The sequence below is a fragment of the Mytilus trossulus genome, chromosome 4 (genome assembly GCF_036588685.1).
Source record: "Mytilus trossulus isolate FHL-02 chromosome 4, PNRI_Mtr1.1.1.hap1, whole genome shotgun sequence".
Classification (NCBI taxonomy): Eukaryota; Metazoa; Mollusca; class Bivalvia; order Mytilida; family Mytilidae; genus Mytilus; species Mytilus trossulus.
The window spans coordinates 32,947,627-32,965,150 of record NC_086376.1 but is presented as its reverse complement, the minus strand read 5'-3'; the positions used below and the strand labels follow the sequence as shown (position 1 = coordinate 32,965,150).

Below are 17,524 nucleotides of genomic sequence, written 5' to 3'. Positions count from 1 at the left end.
TTTTTTTTGTTCAAATTAAGGCATTTTTCCTCCTTTCATAAAGAAATTCGTTATACAATTACCCGTTTTAGTTAATTTAACTTGAGAATTAATCATTATGCAATGTTTAAATAATTTGCCGTATTTATATATCGTCTAAAATATGAATTATTTAATATTATATATGTATGTGCAAATACTCGTGAAATACCGGAATTCATCAAATTAACGTCTTTGATTCAGTATACAACATGTGCAATGTATTCACACATTAGCATTATCACAGTGTAGATACTATTCTGTACACTATCCGGAAGTCGCGATTTTCGAAGCGAGAACTTTTTGGATCACATTTTAAATTTGTTGGATATACTACATTAAACGGTAAGATGTTCATCTGTACATTGCTGAATGATTAATTCAGCTGACATCGATATTCACAAATGGTTTATAATTAAATTTAGCACATTCATTATTCATATCTTTATCTTAATCAAGAGATTTTCAAGTGCATCACTAAGAAAAATCAGTCGGTGAACCTAAACACAATCGTTTTGCACACTTACTGTACAAATTAACTTAAAAACCAGACTTAATTAACTAAATAAAGTATATTTTAAGTGGTGGTAAAAGTTTCAGCCAGATCTTTGAAGCCAGAAATACGAAAATTACACTTGTTTGAATTTCTCACTGTACGATCAGTCTCGCTTGTATATTTTGAAACTGTATGATCAGTCTTTATTTCACTGTATTCGAGTAGTGATTTCATAGTTATTTACGATACATTAGAAGATGGCATTTTTCTACATAACACTAATATATTTTAATAAATTTACATCCTGAAAATTTATCAAACATGTTTTAGCTTGATAGGGTGTACTCGACTAACTACATTAAGTATAAGGATGTTTGAATGTTGCTGAAATAAGAGGAAGTTTTATTTGTTTATATAAGTTTCGGAAATGTCCTCCGTTATACTTAAAATTGTACAAACACAGATTTAATTGTTATATAAAAATGCATGTATTTACAAACATTCCATGTCGTACTGTAGCCTATAATTGATCACAGTTTCTTCACTTTGTTTTGGATGTAGATCTGTCTCTTTCACAATCAATTGTACACCACTTTGTAAAGCGGTGGATTATAGTGATAATGAAGTCCGTCTTTCCGTTCGTCCGTTGGACCGGTACAACATGTTTCGCCGGGTTTGTAAGCGCATCTCCTCATAAACCACTTAATATACATTGGGGTCCAATCCAGTAGAAAAGTGGATTCCAAATATATGTTCCAATACAAATGCATTGAAAGTTATAAAAGAGTTTCAAACCGGCGGATCCCAATTTTCTTGACTCCTTCACTGGTATAACTATCAGTGATATTGTTGGCTTTTTTCAAAACTATCTATACCCTTTTTTATTGTGAAAATATGCGTAATTTTCATCAAATTGGGAATTTTAGAATAAACCATGAATTTGAATGAAACTTCAATTTACAGACCCCATTTCAATGGTCACACCCTGCTTTTAAATAAGACCCCTTTTTGTCAGTGATGATACATAAATAGACCCTCAATGATTTGCACGTGTGGTAATTTTAGGCCTGAAAAAAGTATAAATTAGTGTTTTTTAGTTCGAATTTATGCACAATCACTACTGAAACTGCAGTGATTGGGGAAAAAAGTTGTCTTTTTGGGAATAATTTTAAGCCATTTTCTCCTTCAAGGGAAAAAGCCTTTATTCTCCATTGATTTAAGGCAAACAATATCACTGACTATGATTTTTTTTTTCGGATTCCGCATCATAAATGATAATATAAAAAAGAAGATGTGGTATGATTGCCAATGAGACAACCGTCCACAAGAGACCAAAATGACACAGACATTAACAAATATAAGTCACCGTACGGCCTTCAACAATGAGCAAAGCCAATACCACAAAGTCAGCTATAAAATGCCCCGAAATGACAAAGTAAAACAATTCAAACGAGAAAATTAACGGCCTTATTTATATACAAAAAAAAAAGGATTGTACAATGTATTTCGAATTTTATTTAAAATCTTTATGGGGTTTCTTTATATAAGATACGGATTTGAACATTGCATTATATGGGGGCACTCATCAGGTATTTCCAACTGTGACCTCCAAAACCAATTGTTAAACTTTTCTTAAATTGCTCCATTTTTAATCAATTAATGTATTATGGACCTTCAATTTCGAATTTTTGGTAAAAATATTTTTGATGTTTCTATATTCAAAATACGGACTTTGTTATAACCTTATATTGGGCGTACCTATTTTTATATCTACAACTTCCTTCAGACACTTGTCACAACTTAATGAATCTTTTTTCAGATTCCTTATCATTTAATTCAATTGTGCACCTCTTATTTTGATTTATCGAAAATTCATCAGTTTTCTATATCCATAATAAGGACTTTTCCACTACCTTATTGGGTAATACCCATTTACTATACGCAAATTTCAAAAACTTACTATATATTAATAAAACTTCCTCATATTCGTTTTTATATGATGCCCCTGTGCACCTATAATTTAGTTTTTTTGTTGGTTTATTTTTTTCCAAAACATGGACTATAGAAGTGGCGGGTATAATTTCGTTAATTCTTTCCTCAATACCTAAAGTTTTTAAACAAAGCTTTTTCTATCTATTTTTTGTCATTTTAAAAGAGACAAGCTTAATGTATGTTATCACCAATTGGTCAACGGCAGACGGTGTAAATAGTCTTTAAAAATGTAAAAGTAAAACAGATAACTGCAACGACACACTAATACAAAGTCTACAAAATCATCAGAAATATATTTGTATTGTCTGATGAAAGAAATTACACGTTATAGTTCCATGGACACAATCATAATATCACATAGACACGTATATACCTTCAAATTGCCGTTGTTTTTTTCTTCAAAATCACAACTAGTCATACAGACAAAAAATCTGAAATCGCTTCTAGAATACAGTCAGTTTTAGACTGATCGTACAGTAATTTATTTTGGGATCCTCAAGGAAAGCATAATCTTTATTTGAAATACGACCATTCTACTTAAATACGGTAAGAATATTGAAACAGTATATATATTTAACTGTAAACTGATGCAAATATTAGCAATAAAAGATTATTTGCTTTGTACTACGAGAGCAAAATTGTCAATCGATTTCACTTTTTTCTATGAAGTTGGTGTGATGCACACGTATATTTTATATTCTACTGCATGTTTTTGTTACAGTTACTCACATTTATGATGCTATACATACATTTAAGTTGTGCAAAGCACTCTATAGTTATATAAGTAAACAAATGATGAGAAAAAGCACGAAAACAAAACCTTTCTGTTAGCCAGTTTGAAATCCCCGCTTCGAAAATCGCGACTTCCGGATAGCGTACAGAATAGTATCTACACTGTGATTATCAATTTTCAACTGAAAACAAAAACCTAATTGTCGATTTATGATTTTTTTTTGTGAGACAAATTATTTCATAAAGTGAATGTGTAACGAAGTATTTAGGAAAAAATTACAAATTAATGTGATTTTTTTTTTGTGTTCAGAAAAGGTGCTCTCTATCGAACTCAATAAAGGTGTGCTTGATAACATTTTGTGTTTTAGCTATGTAGTGATTGACTTAAGCTTGTTAAGTCATTCAATCGACAAACATCGCTTTGAACGAACGCCAAATAGTCAGTTGTGGGATTTTGCAATACTATCTTAGGTTTCTTAGAGATACAAAAAATGGCTTTGTTGGTTTCAGTTTAAATAAAGATTCTGATAAACGTTGGTTGCTAAATGCTCATGAAAGAGCTTCAATATCCTTAAAATGTCGAGATTTGGTAGGAATGGTTGTTGCTTCTTCGGAATTAATGTGCGACCTTCTAAACGCGTAAACGCGTATGAAAAGGGAAAATTTTTATTACGGAAAGGCTTGATCAAAAGTCAACCGATATCTTCAAAACACTCAAAAGAAAATCATTGCTCACATTTTTAAAAAAGGAATTAAAAGGCAAGCAGTTAATGGCTGATAAGAACAACAAAACATTGAGAGCAGATGAAAAAAAATGTCGTCTGCTTGTCATTGCCCAGACAATATAGTTGGTTATGCGGTAGGTTCTCCAGTTTGAATTAGGTCCTCTTCCAATGTCTCTTGCAAAGTTTGATGGTACACATGTAATACAAAATTTGAATTTTAAAATTTTAAATCTGTCCTGAGTCGTCTTTTAGAAAAGGCTCATTCCTTAGGAAAGCATGTGGATATTTGATGACATGGCAGTTATTCAAACCACTAGGATACCAAGCACTTTTTTAGAATTGGCAATTTTTATTTATAAATCCATCCTTTTAGTTTCGAAAAGAGGTCCCGCATTGATTTTGTCACTTATTAGTATCCGACAATATTCATAAAGAAATTAGAAACGGGAGGGCAAATCATTACGATAAGTTCTAAACCATCACAATCGTGTTCTTGGGAATGGAAGAAATGTTTGTTAGTTTGGGGAAACAAAGTTGCTTTTGTTGAAATCTTTGGTTTTGAAAAGAGTTAACAATCCTATAGATTTACACTTGAATGTATTGATTTATTTGTATCACATGGAAGTTTGTGCCAAAAAATATATGTTGAAAAGCAAATAGCGTAGAATGGTTTTAGCTTATAATCAAACAGGAAGAAGCCGTTAAAAAAATGTTTCTTAAAGCAAAAACATGCAGCTGACAATGGTTACGACTCTATTGTTAAAAATCCTTCTGACACTGATGTGAAAGTATTGACTTACTATTTTCACAGTTGCATATCAATTCTAACATTGTAAGTCTGACAGATACATCTTCCAACTGCAGATTATTAAATGTGCAATCAATGTGTGCAACATTTGGTGAGAATGTTTGTAGAAAACTGCCAGGATTTCACGCCAAAAACAGGTTGTGATTCAGTAAGTGTTTTGTCTGGTCAAGAATAAAAAGCAAAGTATTCGGCTTTTTGACACGTTATGTTGAGTTTTCAGAAGGTCTATTCCATCTTGGTGAAACTTTTGAAGAGGTTGGCGAAGAGTTGTCAAAACGCTCGAGACGTTTTTGTGTTCTATATATGGCTACGAAATTAAAAATATCGATGAATGAAGATCAGAACGTTTTGAAATGCAAAAGATGCAATGTTGAAGCACATTAAACAAGCCAACTTTCAGACGAAGATTTGGAAATCTGCTCTTAAACACAACATTGTTTAGAGCGCTTTGATCATTATCAATTTGCTAGACCAACCACCAGCGTTAGATGCTTTGATAATTCTGAGGTGCTTTTCATGTAAAGCTGGTGGTGCCAAAAAAAGATGTTCATGTGTTCAACAAGGTTTATCCTAAAACAGATAGCTGTATGTTAATGCTCGAAAGCTTGTAGAAATAAGCATTATCAAATCGTTGATATTTCTAACGATAACGACGAGTATGATGGAAATGATGATAATGAAAATTCGGTAGATGCAGGTGACCAAACTGATGATGATCCTATGGATTGACCTTCTGGTTGACCTTCAAATGTGGTGATTCGGTTGTTGAATTAAAAAAAAAAATAGAAATCTAGAAACCCTGACAGTTTTGTGTGTTTTAATATGAGAGTTATTTCATAAATGTGATGTATAATTTTGTGACCTTCTGGTTGACCTTCAAATGTGGTGATTCGGTTGTTGAATTAAAAAAAAAAATAGAAATCTAGAAACCCTGACAGTTTTGTGTGTTTTAATATGAGAGTTATTTCATAAATGTGATGTATAATTTTGTGACATAATCGTACATTTCTGGTTGCTTATGTTTGTGTTTGTCGTTGATTCAATGTTTTTGTTTCTTACCTTTAACTTTTTTTCAACAGCCTTTTTTTTGGTCCTTTTGGTCTTTTTGGTCTTTTGTGGATAGTTGTCTCATTGGCAATCATACCACATCTTCTTTTTTATATTTATATACTTTATGCTCTATGTTTCAATGTGAAAAAATATACCGTTTTACCAAGAAAATCAGTATGTATGCTTCTTTTCATTCAAAATGATGACTTTTGGAAATTACCCTCCCCCTTTTTTCCTTGGTCCTCTATGATTTAAAAAATAATTTAAAATTAGCCTGCGTTTTAATAAGAAATGATGTTTTCTATTTAATATAAAGTATAGTGCTGAATACTTGGTTATTTTGACATTTTTCTGTAAATATGTGCAAAACAAAATTTTTGATATACCCTTAAATAAGTCCCCCTTTAACCCCTTTTGGACACTTTTACAAAAGTCTAACACCTCTTAAAATATTCTTCAAATATTACTCTTTAAATTTATACAAAAAAATTGCGGTACCCTGGGGTGTAACACGGAACAAAATTTTTGCCCTACCAGCTGATGGACTAGAGGACGTGTTTAAAAAAAAAAGCTATCGGCATTCCTATTGTAACCTGGGAACAAGATTGTGCACCTCTTCTTGCCGACATTTTCCATAATCTTATGAGGCTGACTTCATACTGGAACTTCTTAGGAACAAACAAAAGTAGTTAGTAATATCGATATTTCCGGGCTTGTATTTCCTATTTCGATTTCCATGATATGGAGGGTTGCTGCTCACAAGGAAGTTATTAAACCAAGAGTATAAATGGTGAAGTTGAAATCATCCCTTCGTAAATTTAACAGACGCCATCACGGGTTGGTTGACCGTTATGGAATATCCGTTTCACAGATGATATGGGATATATGTTCTTTATGTCGTAGGCACAATAAAGTTCCCTTTTCACGAAAGATACCTACCTAAGATATGTACCGAATTAGACGTATTTATCGAGTGTGTAATAACATGAGCAACACGACGTATGCCACATGTGGATCTCATCTTACCAGTTTTAGGTCACGGGGTTCGTGTTGCTTAGTCTTTAGTTTTCTATGTTGTGTGACTTGTGTATTATTATTTGTCTGTTTGTCTTTTTTAAGCCATGGCGTTGTCAGTACAAAAAGGGTACAACATCACCATCAAATAACTTTAAAAGGAACAAATATAAGATATTCCGGATAACGGGTACCCTTCTTCAATAATAACACGATGTCAAATGAATCATGTCATGAATATATTTAAAATGAGAAACTATCTAAATCTTGAAATTTATACAATTTAAGCGAACACCACAGACGCTGGTACAATTTTAAAATTTCCAAACACGGCGCAAAGATTACAAAGATATGCCAAATAAAAATAGTTATTTGCGATGTGAAATGGCACAACTCTAAATTTCCAAAGGTTGTGACAGTTTAGATGTTATAACTGCATGGAGGGCAGTCCTCAGGGGCGTAAACAGGGGGTGTTCCTAACCCAGGACAAAAAGGGGGGGGGTCCAATCACATGTTCCCTTTCAAATACATTGATCGTCCAAAAATATGGGGGTTCCAACCCCCGGAACCCCCTCTGGATCCGCGCCTGGTCCTCAAACAAATATATATATGCAACTCATCTAAACATCAACCTAACAATGTCAGATCTGTAAATTAGCTTTCGCAATTTTTTGTTCTTCCTTCGCCGGGATTCGAACCCATGCTACTGAGATTTCGTGACAGCAAATCGCCTGCACTGTAGCCGTCCCGATTTTTAGCTCACCTGGCCCGAAGCTTTTCTCATCACTCGGCGACCGGCGTCGTCCGTCGTCCGTCGTCGTCGTCGTCGTTAACTTTTACAAAAATCTTCTACTCTGAAACTACTGGGCGAAATTTAACCAAACTTGGCCACAATCATCATTGGGGTATCTAGTTTAAAAACTGTGTGGCGCGACCTGCCAAATCAACCAAGATGGCCGCCATGGCTAAAAATAGAACATAGGGGTAAAATACAGTTTTTAGCTAATAACTCAAAAACCAAAGCATTTAGAGCAAATCTGACAGGGGTAAAATTGTTTATCAGGTCAAGATCTATCTGCCCTGAAATTTTCAGATGAATCGGACAACCTTTTGTTGGGTTGCTGCCCTGAATGGGTAATTTTAGGGAAATTTTGCTGTTTTTGGTTATTATCTTGAATATTATTATAGATAGAGATAAACTGTAAACAGCAATAATGTTCAGCAAAGTAAGATTAACAAATTAGACAACATGACGAAAATAGTCAGTTGACCCCTTTAGGAGTAATTGCCCTTTAAAATCAAATTTTAACCATTTTTCGTAAATTTTATATATCTTTTACAAAAATCTTCTCCTCTGAAACTACTGGGCCAAATTAAACCAAACTTGACCACAATCATCATTAGGGTATCTAGTTTCAAAATGTGTGGCGTGACCCGCCAAACCAACCAAGATGGCCGCCACGGCTAAAAATAGAACATAGGGGTAAAATGCAGCTTTTTGCTTATAACTCAAAAACCAAAGCATTTAGAGCAAATCTGACATGGGGGTTAAATTGTTTATCAGGTCAAGATCTATCTGCCCTGAAATTTTCAGATGAATCAGAGAACCTGTTGTTGGGTTGCTGTTCCTGAATTGGTAATTTTAAGGAAATGTTGCTGTTTTTGGTTATTATCTTGAATATTATTATAGATAGAGATAAACTGTAAACAGGAATAATGTTCAGCAAAGTAAGATTTACAAATAAGTCAACATGATTAAAATGGTCAATTGACCCCCTAAGGAGTTTTTGTCCTTGATAGTCAATTTTAAACAATTTTCATAAAATTTGTAAATTTTTACTACCGGTAACATTTTTCACAGAAACTACTGGGCCAAGTTCATTATAGATCGTGATAATTGTAAGCAGCAAGAATGTTCAGAAAAGTAAGATGTACAAACATATCACTATCACCAAAATACAATTTTGTCATGAATCCATCTGCTTCCTTGTTTAATTCACATAGAACAAGGTGAGCGACACAGGCTCTTTAGAGCCTCTAGTTTTTTTATATTTATTATATTCACCATCTACCTTTACATATCACATTTTACAATTACAATTACACATAAATGAAACCATTGTAAATATGTATTGTCCTTTCTCTGAAATTGACAATGTTCTAAGTATTATACAATCTATATATTTCCTTATTTTATTTCCTACTTAAATTACTCTCTGCATGGTAATTAACTTGCTTATACTTTAATCTTCTAATCTCTCTCTTTTTTTTCTTCTTTTTTTAAAACTTTTTCTCAGTTTCAAACAAAATAATAAAAACAACAGTTCAACTATTACAAGGAGAAAAAAATCAGAAATGTTGATAAATACGCAAAATTAATGATCTAATTTAATTAATGTTGGTTGTTAAAAAAACCCGGTTGTTTTCCAGACCAGAATTTTGATACACCACAAAAATTATTTCACGTATTCAACATCTATTATCCCCCTCCCTAATAACAGTTTATTCATCAAAACACCACAAACAAAGTCTGTGCATTTCTGCATATCTTTCAATCCTTTGAATACCACGAACATGACACTTAATTTCATCCTTGTCCGATTTTCTAATGTCTCTAAAGTGGACGTAAGACATTTTATTTCCATATTCAATTTTGTCAGTTTCTAAATTTACATGACGAAATTCACCGCGTTTCAATAAAGTCCATATAACTACCATTTCTCTCTTTTTCAAACTTCCGTCTGATCGTTGGCTGTATACAATTTTCTGAAAATGACTATCTGTACACGAACTCTTCCCTGTTATTATTAATTTCGTAGCGATGGTTTTTATTTTGTCTATGTAGCCGTCCCGCTAGACCACACGACCACCTGGGCTCAGTCAGAAAAAAATGAAGCTTTTGGTGGCCGGGTGTTACCTTTCCAAGTCAGTTTTAATCTAGCGTGGTACTATATGTATACAGTACATGCTATATAAGACATGGAGATCAGAAGTTATTTTTACAGATCAGCTAAATTATCTATAGTAAAGCATCATACAAATTAATGTATAAGATACAGTCACAGAAAAAAATTATATTTATAAGTACGTCTGATCCAGTGACAACTCTACAACAGATTTATCCATCGGATCATCAGCAGTGATGGTGATACATGGCTGTGTACATTATGTATATACAACTCGTCTAAACATCAACCTATAACAATGATAGATCTGTAAATTTGCTAAGCTTTTGCAAATTTTTTATTCTTCCCTCGCCGGGATTCGAACCCATATGTATATATATATATATGTGTGAAATAAATCCATATATCTGTAAAATGCACACAAAGGGCAACATAAAGGAGGGGGCAAGGGGGGTCTTAATAGCAGCAAAACAGCAAATTGATTTGGCTCATAACAGATAACAAGGAATTAAAATGGACAAAAACAGATAACAGTAAATGAAATATTAAAATAATTCAGTCTTTGACAAATCAGTATTTCTTATTACGGATATAATCCTTTGTAATGCATTCCATTTTCTATGACTATGTATTTAGTATTAATTTATGTATCTAGAATGTGTTTACATTACATACTCAATATATTATAATATTTTTTATACTATAAAAAAGAAGATGTGGTGTGATTGCCAATGAGACAACTATCCACAAAAGACCAAAAATGACACAAACATTAACAACTTACTATAGGTCACCGTACGGCCTTCAACAATGACGCTCGTTTACGGAACGTATTATGGTATACTGTTGTACATCTGTTGTCAACATGTCGGACATTAACTCAAAAACTCTTTAACCAATTGGCATTAAACTTAGGGAAATTGTTTATATCTATTGACATGAGCTCCCTTTTTTTTTTTTTTTTATATAAATTTTAGATTTTAAGTTTCTGGGAAATGGGTTTTTATTCAATAAAATTGGTGTTTTTTTTTTTCAGTTTTCTGATAATATCTCAAAAATGCTTTCACAAAGCAAGGAATTTTGGTGAATTGTTTATATCTATAAACATGAGGTCACTTTCAATTTTTATAAATTCTAGATTTTACGTTTCCGAGTTAATGGGGTTTATTAATTAAAAAGGGGGGATTTTCCAGTTTTCAATCATTAACACAAAAATGTTTAAGCAGTTCTCATGAAACTTTGCTGAAATGTTTATATCTATTGTTGTAAACTCCCTTTCGATTTTTATTAATTTTAGATTTTATGTTATTGAGTTAAGGGATTTTATTCATTAAAAAGGGTTGTATTTTCTAGTTTTCAAAAATAACTCAAAAATGCTTTCAGCAGTTCTCATGAAACTTTGGTGTATTGTTTATATATATTGACTGAATATAAAAAAAAATGACCTAAAAGAGTTTGAATGTTCTGACTTTTTCTAAATGACTATTTAATGAGGTGTGTGAATTTTTCTTAATAAGACTATGAGGTAAAGTGGTATATAGGGTAGAAAAATCAAAAGCACCAATTATAAACATGCAATTTATCAAGTACTTCGAACGAATTTTGACACTCTAAAAGCAATTTATTCCACTATTTTCAAAGGCCTTATTTGAACAATTTTTTATCAGCTGAGGTTTTATTGTACCATGTGTATTTAAGAAATGTGTATTCTGTGATGGGTATATGTTAATGGAATTCTTCTCTGAATACGGGACAGACCCCAATGTCCAATGATCTTCAATTTACACCGAATATTGACTGTCAAAAAAAATGCTAAGATTCCAATTTTCAATAACAGTTAACAGTTAACAGCAAATACATTATCACAATAACTGATAACAAAAAAACTAAAAGCCCAATAACAGCTAACAAAGAATAAGACAATAACAGGTAACAGCAAATATATTTTCAAAATAACAGATAACAAAGAATTAAATTGCCCCATAACAGCATAACAGTTAAACCCCTTGTCCCCCCTTTTCATAAAGATTACGTAATTTGGCTGTAATTCGGACTCGTTTGAGATACATTTAAACATCTGAAAAGGATGAAATTACCATACATACTTCCGAATTACAATCTTTTTAAGATGTTTGAAAAAGAAACATATCAAGATTACCCCCACCCCTTCCCCCGAAAAAAATCGCCGTTAAAAAGCGATTTCCGAAACCCAGGATTTTATTTTGAAAGGAAACGTATTCGTTTACCGTGAATGCTTTTTCTTGGCGTTGCCTACACATTGTTTAAGTTTGAGAGATGAATAAAAAATTCGATGGGCAGTTTTGAATTTGTAGCCTGCCGTTATCCCCATTTATTTACGCCTTTTTCAATTGAAATAGTATTGAGTTAACTATGTTGTGTTTTGAAAATTGTTGTTTGCCCTTAGCAATCGAGATGGACAGTGTGGTCTGATATTTTTTTATAAAAAATGTGGGTTTTTTGGACAAAGTCATAGAGTTTTTCAAATAGTGAAACACATTTTATCTCTGACTAGTATGTTTGAAACCTCCCCCTGCACCCCAGCCCAATCCCCTCTGAAATCACAACATTTGAGATGAGACAAAAGTAGCGTCAAAAGTGTAAATTTTGTCAAGTTTGGACAGGGACTTTCTAATTAGTATACGAAAGTCGCTGGGTTTGCGCTCTTTCTAAAATTTGAATTCCAGTAAATTAATATTATGTATAATGAATAGCACATGCCAGTGGACTGATACACTCAATACAGTAGAGTGGGGCGCTCATATTCGCCGTGGACACAATTTCGCCGTTTTATGATTTTAAGGTGTAACTTGAAACTTCAAAAGATGGTTGAAATGGAAGAAATATGCCGTTAAATTATATTTCCATAACAAAAGATTATTTTTGAAAATGAGACTAAATTTCGGCACTTACGGCAAAGGACCGAAAAATGGACAACGATTTCAACCAATTTCCTGAATGACAAAAACGATTTTCAAAGAAGCATTCCTTAGTAATTTTTTGACTGATTGCCCTAAATTTCAGTTTGTTACACCTTTCAAATGTCTGTTATTCGTCTATAATGAAATTTATTTGATAAATATTGTTAAAAAGCTGCAGTTACTTGGTTTTAATTAATTAAATAGATATGTAAAAACAGCGAATATGTGTCCCCCGTTGACAAAAAATTAGAAAATTTCAAACACCCTTTAATCCAACTTTTCAGATGATTTTACTCAAAACAAACACGTTTTCAAGCTAAGAATATTTTGCATTTGAAGTTATCTTCATACATACTGGCTTCAAAAACATAAAGACCTTAATATAAACTGAAGAAAACATGCCGGAAAGATATGGCGAAAATGACCACCCCACTTTTAGTACTAATATATAGGCCTATAACCAAATATAAAATTAACCGAGGGCATATAAAGGTAACCGTATTTTGATAAAAGCATTGTAAAAGACCAAAAATGCCAACAATGCGTCATAAATCGAACCGACCCGAAAATCAATATTGACTGGTAACTTGATGTAAATTGTGTGTGGTATCTTTAACCCAATAGTTAACATTCCACCGAAAACCAGTCAAATCAATATTGACATGTAACTTCCGGTTTTTATTGCTGAGGGTTGACAGCAGTAGGAGAAAAAAACCAACATTTAACACAATAACATAAGAATGAAACAGCATCTAAGATATATTTAAATAAAAGGAAAAGGTAATGATTTGTTGTAAACACGAAACAGTGTATCTACATCTAAACAAAGCATGTGCATTTACTGTCGGCAGGGTTGTTGATTGTGCATAAATTTGATTTTCATCAACATGTTGATGATGTCATTCATTGTCTTACATCCTCAGCATCTGTTTGTGATTTTCGTTTTGAAATAAACCTAAGGGTATTTGATCAGAATAGAGTGTACTTATTAAAATTGCACTGAAGTATTGTGGAATGTATTGTAATTTAATTTCTTCTGAGCTCACATATTTAATTGTCACTAAAACTGGATAATGGGTCAGGCCAAGTACACACACAGTTTCTGTTTATTTTGGGACTTTAGGGTGCATGTGTTATTCAATGAAATAATAAAATAGATATTAAAACTTCCAAAAATTGGTACAGAATGTATAAGAGACAGTTGAAACATGGTGTGTTTAGATTTTATATACTTGGAAAGTAACAGGGAATTTCATTCTGGTTACATGTAATCAGTTCCGTTAAATTTATGTTAACAACATTTAAAGACTTTTAGGACTAGGAATTTAGTGAAGGTAAGTCAGTCATTTGAGTTGAATCCCTGCTTGTCGTGGACTAGCTGGAACTGATGATTCCTACACATCTTGATAGACGTATTTACACCTGTATGCAAATTTGTCTGCCATTACGTAAAATCTCTTAGGTTCATGAAAAATTTGACATAACATTTCGAAAAATTTGACGTCAAAATTGAATAGTGCTTGTTGCTTGATGTCAGAAAGTTATTCGGAGCAGAGCTAAGGTCATTTGGCCAACAACTGTGTCAAGTGTTTAAATAGAATCATTCTTTTCATCTCATTTTTTTATAAAATTGCAAAATAAGATGTGAGAATAAAGATTTAGTAAACTATAATAATACTTTTAGTCCTAGTTCAGTTTTGATGTGCATTTATATGCAGATTGTCCAACATAAAATCGTCTAATACATGTTTATAAAAACATACTTTTAACAATTACAAAAAAAGAATTATGTTCATATGAACCCACTTTGAAAATCTGATTCATTTTACTGTTTCTTTTGTAGAAAATGTGCATAAAGTGATCTTTAGATGTTTTTAAGTTCTTTACATCTAAACAATGTCCGATAACGATGACAATGTACCATCAGATCAAGAAGATAGTGGTCAACCAGAATCTGTAGCAACAGGTGCTTGTGGTGGAGATTTTTTACGTCCCATTTCACCCAACAGCGATTCAGCCGATAATTTAAGTCTTGAAGTTCAATTTGAGGAGGAAAGTTCAAGACACCCAAGTGAACTAAGTTCAATATCCTATCAGAATTTGTTGGATGACGGTGACGGAAATGGACTTTCTAGACACGAGAGTGAAGATAGTGCTGACTCATTACCCCCAGATTTTAATGATATGTACCAGCAGGATGAAATAACTCAAATAGACATACGTGATTTACAATCCAAAACAAATGAAAAATACAAGAAAAGTTGCTTAAATGCAATTCAATTGAAGTCTCAATGTGAATCTGATAATATTGATAAACTTACTATTGATGTGTCAAAAATGAAAGATCTGATTCAGGGGGAAACAAAAGAAAGTCCAGACATTACTATGAAGTCAGATAAGGAAAGTAAGAATCATTCAGCTGTTCAAAAAAGAAACAGTTTGGAAATCAGAAATAATATTCCAGTCAAAGGTGAGGTAAAAAGCTATAATAAAGATCTAGATAATTTAATCAAATACAATTCGCAAGGTGCAAAACCAAAAATAAAAAAGAAATCCCCTGGTGTAGCTTGTCGTATTGGTGATAGTGGCAGTGATAGGGAAGGATCCAGTTCAGAAAGAGATGTCCCATTAAAGAAACAGTATACAGATGTTTCAGAATGTGAAATTCAGCCCCATTTCACCAAGCATGATTCAATTCATAAACTTGATAAAGAAAAAGAATCATTAGACACAAAAATTTTATCAGAATTTGAAAATTTAAATCCCAAGTTGTTAGAAAACTCTAAAACTGTTGAAATCATTAATGAATATGATTATGTAAAATATTCTCGAGTTCAGGACGGTGATTCCTATGTAGGAATGAGGCTAGCTTATTCAAGTAAGGAAGAAAAGGATAAAAACAATATAAATGGAATTTTGCCTACAGATGATGATAATTCGAGAGATGCTTCCCCTGATAAAATTGTAAACATTAAACAGGAATTATCCATTCTAGAAAATATACAAAATTTAAATGAAGACATGCTGACAGAAATCCCATTGAATAACAATGATGGATTCTGTATGGATGATCAGAAAGCATTTTCACTGTCACCCGAGAACACAGAATGTGATAGTGCCGAGGTAGAAAGTGTTGTTTCTGATGATGACAAGTCAAATTTAGGAATGCCAAATGTTGAAGATGGTTTATCTAGTAGTCAGACAAGCGATGTTGAAGACGCCCCACTGAGTAGTACACACAAATCTCCTACACATTTATTACGCAAAAAACAGTCACAAGTTGTAGACGAACAGTTGTCTAATAGTGAAAATAGTACTAAAGCTAAGGAAATTGATGCTTCTGCAATAATGGAGGATTTGAAAGCCAAACGTGAGGCATTAGACTTAGCCATAGCTGACATTAAATCTACCATTCATTCAAGTAAAGATAAAATCAAGTATACACCCCAGTCTGATGAAGAACCGGAACCAGTTTGGATAATGAGGTAAACTTGTCATTGAAATTATCAATAGTCATAAAGTTTAATTAATGCTGTCCTTGCAAAATTATTTTGCAAGGACTGCATTTTGTGAATTATGAGATATATGACTGACTTTAAGCACAACAAATTAATGGTGCTCAGTTTTAATTTCATACCAGGGTTCACTACATTTTGTACATCAAAATCATAGAAAGAAGTCTTGAATAATCATATATAGAATAAGTTTACCCAATTATATTTTTTTCAAATTCATATACATTACAACAAACATATAACTTGCACTACTTATATATTGATATATATGCATTTTATTTACAGAGGCAGACTTTTATTTAGACCTTAATGATGCACAATAGACAAACATACGATTGAAATAGTTGAATCTTCACACCTGTAGAACATACAATGATACATGCATATGTAAGACTAAAGCAGATCATCATTTGCTATAATTCCATAATGTACTAATACGATACACAGGTACATGTGACACTAATATATGTTAAAACTATGGAAGATTCTATCTCAATATGAACATGGTGATTATATAAAAAAAGGGTATATATTTATGTAGAAGTAAGTTGAAATGCAACCCAACAACAAAAACTGTGGACAAAAGTCTAGAAGTCAACATACAGTTTTCAATGATTGTCATGGTGTTCTTTCTCTCAAAGTAGATCTGAATGGTTGTAACAAGATTTTAAGGAAACTCTAGGTCTTCACTTAAATTTTAAATTTATTTATTTTTATGTTTATGTGTAAAATTTGCTATTTTTCAGAGAGAATTCCCATGACAAAAAAGAAGACAGAGTGAGACAATCTAATCATTCTTCTGAAGGAATTTACAGTGAAATTCATGATAAAGGTACTGACTTTTAACCTTTAACTTTACCATGTTTACCAGCCTGTAACATTGAATTTAATTAATGTTTGATATGAATTAGGTCCGAGACCACAATTATTTCGTAGTGCATTTCTTTTAGAACATAAATGAAAATAAATAAAAAAATCCTACCTGCGCTTTCTCAATGAAATTTTTAGTCGTAGTTGTACTGCTTTTGGGACAAATTACATCAAAATTATAGAAAACTCATCGGCTCTAACTCACAATTTAGACAATTTTATGTTTTAGGTGTCTTGAAATCTTTTGACAGCTTCTGAAGTGCTAAATTTTAACCTTTTTCAACTATACCAAATCATTACTTTTCTTTAAAATTCTGGACCCAAATTTTTTCACAGTGTAATTTACCCTTGTACTTGCAATTTGAGGCATTAAACATGGAGTAATAAATTTAGAAGGGGTATAAAAACCAATAGCAAGTCCCTCACTGTCAACACTAGGGACTATATTTGTGGACAACC

At 32.5% G+C, this 17,524-nt stretch overlaps 1 protein-coding gene across 9 annotated transcripts in view; it reads left to right on the top strand.

The window, feature by feature from the left end:
• The first annotated feature begins 13,330 nt into the window (after positions 1–13,330).
• LOC134715144 (amyloid-beta A4 precursor protein-binding family A member 1-like) overlaps positions 13,331–17,524 on the top strand; it is a 78,265-nt gene continuing 74,071 nt past the window's right edge. For all 9 annotated transcript variants that reach the window (XM_063577097.1, XM_063577096.1, XM_063577095.1 and 6 more), the window contains exons 1-3: positions 13,331–13,460; positions 14,524–16,165; positions 16,942–17,027. In XM_063577097.1, the coding sequence (XP_063433167.1) occupies positions 14,577–16,165; positions 16,942–17,027 (1,675 nt within the window). In that variant the 5' untranslated portion in view covers positions 13,331–13,460; positions 14,524–14,576. The remainder of the gene's footprint in view (positions 13,461–14,523; positions 16,166–16,941; positions 17,028–17,524) is intronic.